General features: G+C 55.5%; 1 protein-coding gene across 5 annotated transcripts in view; it reads right to left on the bottom strand.

The window, feature by feature from the left end:
- Window positions 1–778: 778 nt before the first annotated feature.
- The window catches only part of ARHGEF4 (Rho guanine nucleotide exchange factor 4), a 37,762-nt gene continuing 31,754 nt past the window's right edge, over window positions 779–6,786 (bottom strand). For 3 of the 5 annotated variants that reach the window (XM_023556100.2, XM_023556098.2, XM_064287371.1), the window contains 5 exons: window positions 6,644–6,773; window positions 4,514–4,645; window positions 3,235–3,478; window positions 2,480–2,557; window positions 779–1,984 (listed from right to left, as the gene is read on the bottom strand). In XM_023556100.2, the coding sequence (XP_023411868.1) occupies window positions 1,830–1,984; window positions 2,480–2,557; window positions 3,235–3,478; window positions 4,514–4,645; window positions 6,644–6,773 (739 nt within the window). In that variant the 3' untranslated portion in view covers window positions 779–1,829. Of the gene's footprint in view, window positions 2,558–3,234; window positions 3,739–4,513; window positions 4,646–6,643; window positions 6,774–6,786 lie in introns of those variants that run through there. The other 2 variants (XM_064287369.1, XM_064287370.1) reach the window with 2 other exon arrangements.

Genomic DNA, 6,786 nt, shown 5'->3' with positions numbered 1-6,786 from the left:
TATTCTGTTTTTCTTCGTTTTTCTGTAGGTACTTTGTTTAGAGGTAGCTTGGCATGACTGGGAGGTGTTGTAGCTTCTGGTCTCAAGGTAGGAGACTATCTGGGGTTTCAGGAAGAAAGCCCTTGCTGTCTTCAGCCCCTCAGTGACCTTGGCAGTGAATAAGGGTGTGAAGGACCGTTTCCCAGGGGGTGAAAGGAAGGGAAACAGCCCTGCACACCTGCTCTCCTAGGTCATGTGATGCACCTCCTCCTGGGAAATCAAATTCCTCCCCATTTCACAGATGAGGATGCTGAGCCCCCAAAAGATTAAGTTTCACCTCTCCCCCAGACTCATTTCCCCACTTCAGCGAACTGTAGTTTCTGGGAAGCAGCCTTCCTTGAATCCCTGGGCTTCTGGGCCCTTTGAGGAAGGGGGCTGAGCCAGTTTCATCCCTCACCGGAACAGGGTCTGGGCACATACCAGGCTAACCCTGGCCCTGCTCTCCCCCTTCATTGTCCCAGTTCTCCCCAGCTCCTTGTGGCCTCCCTGGAGCCTGTCCTGCCACCTTAGCATGTCTCATCAAGGGCCTGACCGCTGTGGTCTACAACCAGGATGAGCCCCCCGCCCCCGACAACTCCCTTCAGGCTGTGGGGCTCATTCCTTCTCTTCAAAGTAAGAACTAGGGTAGAGATGGGATAATGGGGGCAAAAAGGAACAGGGCATGTTGAGGAAAAATACAAACACCCAATAGGAGACACAGTGACTGGCAGCTAGGTTACTTTTCACAAGATTTCTTTATGAAATTTTGTTCCGGCTTGGAGAAGGTTTAGTGCAAGAGTGACTGTACATGCTGCTGAGCTCCCCTGGGCTGGGGTGGGCCCTTGGCATCCGCACACTCCTTGATCCTTGCTGGGACTCCCTCCTCCACAGTCCTGCCTGGGGTTGACAGGCACTAGATGCTGGGTTGCAGGATTCAGTCCTTATGGCTTCTCACGCTTGGGGGTAAGGCAATCTTTCTGTGTCACTAACAGTTCTTTTTCTCCATAGTTAGAAAACAAAACAAAATCCAAACAAGGAAAATAGGAACCAGGTTCAGGAGTAAGCCCACAGCTACAGATGGACTGGCTACAAACTCTAATAGCACAGCTGAGTACAGTTTTCTTTTCTTCCCACTGTAAATAAACACAGATGAAGAGAGTGTCCAGCAGCCAGGAGTGTCCAGAGAAGGGTGGGGAAAAACAGGTGGGCTCTGGGCCAGATGTCTAGGCACAGAGTTCCTGTTTCCCATTCTCAGGCTGTAGTGCTTGACACCACTGGCAGGGGCTGGGGCCTGCAAGGATGGTAGAGGGCTGTGCAGGCAGCTAAGGGCCCAAGCATCTTTCCCTCCTGCCCAGAGAAAGCAGGAGGAGGTGGAGGGATGATCAGATTTCCAAAGAAGAGGGTCCAAAGTGGCCACAGTGTTTTGGCCCAGGGCTGCAAGAGGAGAAGGTGGGGGAACTCTGAGGCAGGGCTTTCAGGTCCAAAGCAGAGCTGGCAAAAGGCCCTGCACAGGAGTCAGGCAGGCCTGTGGGGTGGGGTGGGGGGGTGGGGTGCTGCATGTGTTGGGGCACCCCCTGCTGTCCTGGCACCGTCTCCAAGTGTGGTAAGACAGAACCTGGCTCACTCCTGGCAGCATCCAGAATCCCTTTGCCTCAGCCCTACTCACTTCCAGTTTGCAAAATAAACAGGCAAAGGAAGGCTGGATATGGAGGACGCAGCAGAAGAGCTGAAGCACCGTAGTGCATCGTGGCCCTTTGCTGAGGCAGTCCAAAGTGCTGTTGGGCCGGGTGCAGGGAGTGAGGGTGTGAGGCTCACTTTCGGAAGGGTGTCAGCCGGCTGATGCTGTGCCAGAAGGTAGACGGCTTCCGCTTGGGCTCTGCCAGCACCAAGACTTGCTGCTGGGGGGGTAGGCCGGCCGGCAGTGCTGGGTGCTTCTGGCGTGTCAGGTAGTAGGGCCGGCTGGTGGCTGGGCAGAGGGAAGATGACACAAGCGGGTCACATGGCACAGGGCAGGGTGGCAGCCTGCGCTGTGGGAGGGGTGGACCTGGGCCCGTTCCATGGCTCTGCCTTAGGTCTCCCACAGGTGACAGCTCTGCCACACAAAAGACTTGCTTCAGCAAGGTTTGGGCTGACTACACCCAGGGGCCACCTTGGCCACCAATGAGCTGCTGGCACATGCCCTGCCCTTCTGTGGCCTTCAGAGGTGATGGTAGGAGTGCTGGGAAGATGAGGGCTCTGGACTCCTCCATGGCGTGTGCCATTGACATTTTGGGGCTCCAGGCCTGAGGGAGTGGGGCCGTTTGCTCCTTTGCAGGGAGCTGTGCAGGTCAGTGAGATGCTGTGGGCTGCCTGCTTTGTCACTGGCAGCCCCTCAGTCACCAACCTTCAGGGGCAGACACCTGGTCATGGCTCGTGTCAGGATGGGTGTGTGTGGCCCAGGAGATGGGAACAGGGGGCTTACCCTTAGGCTTCCCAGCAGCTCGATGCTTGCTGGCATTCAGCATGGCCTGCTTCCTCTGCAGTTCTGTGATGGAAAAGCCTGGGGTGGGGCGGGGACACAGTGAGGACCCCTTGGGCATCTCTGCCAAGGATGAGGCAGCCCTTCCACATGCTTTTGTACCTGGGCTGCACCAGCCTATGGGTGGACGCCCAGCCCTTGGCCCTACCTGGGAAGAGAGGTTGCTGGGACCTCATCTGGCCATGTGTCCTCTGCTTCACATGCTGCACTCCCCTCCCTGTTACCAGAGGCCCATCTCCCCACTGCCTGGAGCCCTGAGGGCAGTCTCTCTCCCTGCATCTCCCACGGGGCCCAGGGGCAGGCGGGGGTGCAGTGGGGAGATGCCCTGGTCACGTGGGGGCTGTGGGGGAGGCTTCTGGAGGGCAGCCCCCATATTCCACCCTAATCCTCTCCCAGGGCTTGCTTTGGAAGGGGGCTCCCTCAGGTCCGAGCAACCTGGGGCGGTGAGCAGAGGGGCCCAAACCCTGTGCAAGCAACCCCCCACCCCAGACGCACCCAGGACAGTGGCAGGGCCCTGCGGCTGCATGCTGAGAGGAAGGGGTTGCTCCTGCCAGTAGGGTGATGAAGGCAGTGCAGGTTCACACTCCTAGGACTGAGAAGGGCCCTTGTATGATGGACAGGGGCTGTCTCACAGTTGCAGGTGGTTCTGACCGCCTCATGTTCAGGTGAGGAGGACAAGGCTGAGCAGGGTCACGCACCTGTCTCCTGGTCCAGCCGCACCTGCTCCCTCTCACTGACAAAAGCCTTCAGCCAGCGCTGCTTCTGCTCGGGCTTCCTGGCGCACAGCAGATGGCTCTCCCCCGTGGTGCTGCAGCATAGCCTGAAGGCATTCTTGATGCTCATATGGAGGTCTCTGTCCTTCCCATCTTCCACATCCACGACCTCCAGGCGGTCCATGTCCACGCGGCCCTTATAGTACAGGACTTCACGGCGGAGCAGGTCCTGCCAGAGATGCCATCAGGTGGTGCCCAGCCTGCTGGTAGGGACCCTCCTGGCCCTTCCGAACCCTTGCCAGGGCCCTGCCTGAGGCCAGCTCCTCTTTACAGGAAGGGTCCTGGGGGTGTCCACCACAGGTACACACCATGGGACAGTGGGTCTCCTGACCAAGGTTTGCTGAACCTGTGAATGCCCCTGGTCCAGCCCCAGTCCTGGGGGGAGTCTCTAGTTCTGGAAACAGCTTCTGATGCCTCTGCGTGTCTGGTCTGGGAGCAGGAAGAGATTAACCAGTAAGCAAGGTATGCGTGGGCTTTTGTTTACGTACTAATCTGTAATGCACAATTTCACATGGGTTTTACCACCTTTGATGTGGTGAAGAACAGTTGAAATTGTGCACTACAGATTAGTAAGTAAGCACAAGTAAGCCTGTGAGTACTTCGCTTACTGGACAATCCAACCCTGCATGGGAGTCAGTCTCTATTTTAGGAGGGCAGAGGGGCTGCAGCTGGGATGGCAGCCATGGAAACAGTGCGGAAGCTGAACTCTACATCACCTGGGAGTGGGGTGGGGTGGGAGGGGAGGGACAAGTGGCCAGGTCACACAGTGAGGCAGAGATCTTGGTCAGTCAGGTTTCATCAAGAGAGGAGTCAAAGCAGTGTAGGTGCGGGCTCCTCAGGCCCTACAGGTGGCTTGAGAAGCCTGCAAGAAGTTACAGGGCTGAGGACTGCAGGGCTGGGAAGGAGGAGCAAGGTTTGCAGGGAGAGAAAAGGTGGCTTGAGGAGCAAGAAGTGTCCAGGCCCGGGAGAGCCTAGCTATGGTGTTCTCGACAGCACAGGCCCCAGTCAGGCTGCCCCCTGTCGGCCCTGAGTATAGGCCCACCCTGCAGAGCCACCCTCCTTCTGGCCCTGTGGGTTGCCCGTGGGCCTTTTGGGAACCTGGCTGGCTGCTTTCCTCTGGGCAGCTGCACCTGGCCCTGGCTTGACTCCCTCTGCCTGATTGATGCGGGGCCACCCTGTGCCCAGGGCTCAGCGACTCTGGTACCTTCTTACAGTAGATGAGTTGATGGTCAAAAAGGAAAAACATTCTCTGCTGGCTCTTGGCCTGAGGCTGCAAAATGCGTGTCAGCTCCCCCGAGTAGATGAGTTCTGAGCTCCTGACCAGGAGATCTTCCCCCTGGGGGAGCCCAAGGAGAGCCATGAGCTGAGCCCACCTAACTGTGAGCCCCAGAGAAAGCCTCTTCAACCATCTTTGCTTCCTGCCTCTGCCCTGGGGATGAGGGGTGTGGCATCCACAGGGCTTCAGCAGCAAGTACAAGCCGTGGTGGGCCTGCAGGACGTCCCTGCAGCCCGGGGAAGTAAGTATTCTGGGTGCAGCAAAGGTGGGAAGAGGGAGGAAGGTGGGCCACGTTTGTCGTATGAGTTGGTTATCTTTGTAAAGCAGGGAGCCTGGAGCCTCCTGTGGCTAATTGAGCACTTGAGGTGTGGCCACTTGAGATGTGAGGTAGGTATAAAATGCCAGTTTTGAAGACTTCATATGAAATAATGAATGTAAAATATTTCCTCAAGTACATTTTATATTGATTACATGTGGAGATGGTAATATTTTGGATATAGAGTTAAAACATTAAAATGAGTTTCATCTGTTGTCTTTTTTTTTTTTAAGATAGCTCAAACCAAAACCAAACCAAACCTGTTGCTGTCGAGTCGATTCTGACTCACAGCGACCCTATAGGACAGACTAGAACTGCTGCACAGGGTTTCCAAGGCTGTAAATATTTACCGACGCAGACTGCCACATCTCTCTTTTGAGGAGCAGCTGGTGGGTTCGAACTGACCTTTTGGTTAGCAGCCAAGTGCTTAACCACTGTTCCACCAGGGCTCCTTAGGTGGCTATTGGAAAGTATAAATTTACAGTGTGGCTCACGTTGTATTCCTGTTGGTCAGTGCTGCTCTAGAGAATAACTAGGCCTGGCTGGAAGTCACTCTGACGCCAGTTTTCATGGCTGCTAAGGTGGTCCTCTTCCCAGTGAAATGTGTTTAGAGCCTGGAATGGTCTCACTGGGGCCTGACTTCCTGACTCAGCCTGCCCCTTAGGCCACTCCTTGAAGATGCCAGCCACAGCCAGGAGCTGCAGGCTGCTTTCAGTTTGGTATTTTGTAGGGAGTCTTAACCAGGGCTAAGTCTCAGAATCAATTGCCACGGAAATGTAAAAGCAAAAACAAACATTGCTCAGCCCCTCCCCCAACTCCAGGGATTCTAACTCATTATATCTAGGGTGGGGTGCAAACATCTGTATTTTTATAAAGTTCTACAGCTGGTCCTGATGGTCCTCTTGGTTGATTTGTGCAGGGGCCTATAGAGACAGGACTGGTGTGGGTGTGGTACGGAGTGGGCAGGGCACCACAGGGAGCCATGGTCTCAGGGAGGAGTCAGATTGATGGGGGTGCAGAGGTGGGGGGTTCCTACAGCCACTCCTTAGGCTGATGGCCCGACTGGTAGAAATGTCCTAGTTCAGGGTGTGGTGGTGCTTTAGAGGCAAAACTGGTTCCTGCAAACAAACCAGGAGGCTCTGACTGGATGACCCATTGCTGGTCATGCCTGAGGCCCTATGGAGCCCTGGTGGTACAGTGGTTAAGAGCTCAGCTGCCAGCCAAATGGTCGGCAGTTGAAATTCACCAGGTGTTCCTTGGAAACCCTATTGGGCAGTTCTACTCTGTCCTATAGGGTCGCTATGAGTCGGAATTGACAGCATTGGGTTTGGTTTGGTTTGGTTTGGTCTTGAGTACCTTTACTGGTGCCCCCACAGTTAGCTAAGGTCAGGAGTCCACCTGGAAGCAGAGCAATGGAATGGCTTCCCTCTGTGTGGGGCCCCATTTTGGGACTGGCTGTCTGCCAATGGGAAGAGAATAGCATTGTCTTTGCACAAGGGCCTTCCACTCTTCACGCTTCACTAGGACAGAGTGGCCCTTGAGGCCCGCTCCTGGAGTTTGGTGAAACAGGTGCACTCTCCTGCCATGAGTCCCTGCTTGCCAGCTTCCAGAAGTGTGTCCCTGCTTCAGATGCCTCCTCTGCCCCACCACCCCTACCCCGCACCAGCCAACTCTTAGGCACAAGCATGGTGTTAAAGCACAGGGCCAAGGTCTCTGTCTTTTCTGGGCCCTCTGGGCCTCACCTCCCAGTCTTCTATGGAGCTCTGCCACTGCGCAATCTTGTCGATGTTTTCAAGCCTCCGCTTCCTTTCGTTGATGAGCTGGGCCACGTTCTTCATGGCATGTAAGGCAGCTTCCACGTCCTTGAAATCCCTGTGGCACAGCA

This window comes from Loxodonta africana, chromosome 6, assembly GCF_030014295.1.
Source record: "Loxodonta africana isolate mLoxAfr1 chromosome 6, mLoxAfr1.hap2, whole genome shotgun sequence".
Taxonomy (NCBI): Eukaryota; Metazoa; Chordata; class Mammalia; order Proboscidea; family Elephantidae; genus Loxodonta; species Loxodonta africana.
This window is presented reverse-complemented; position numbering and strand designations above follow the sequence as displayed.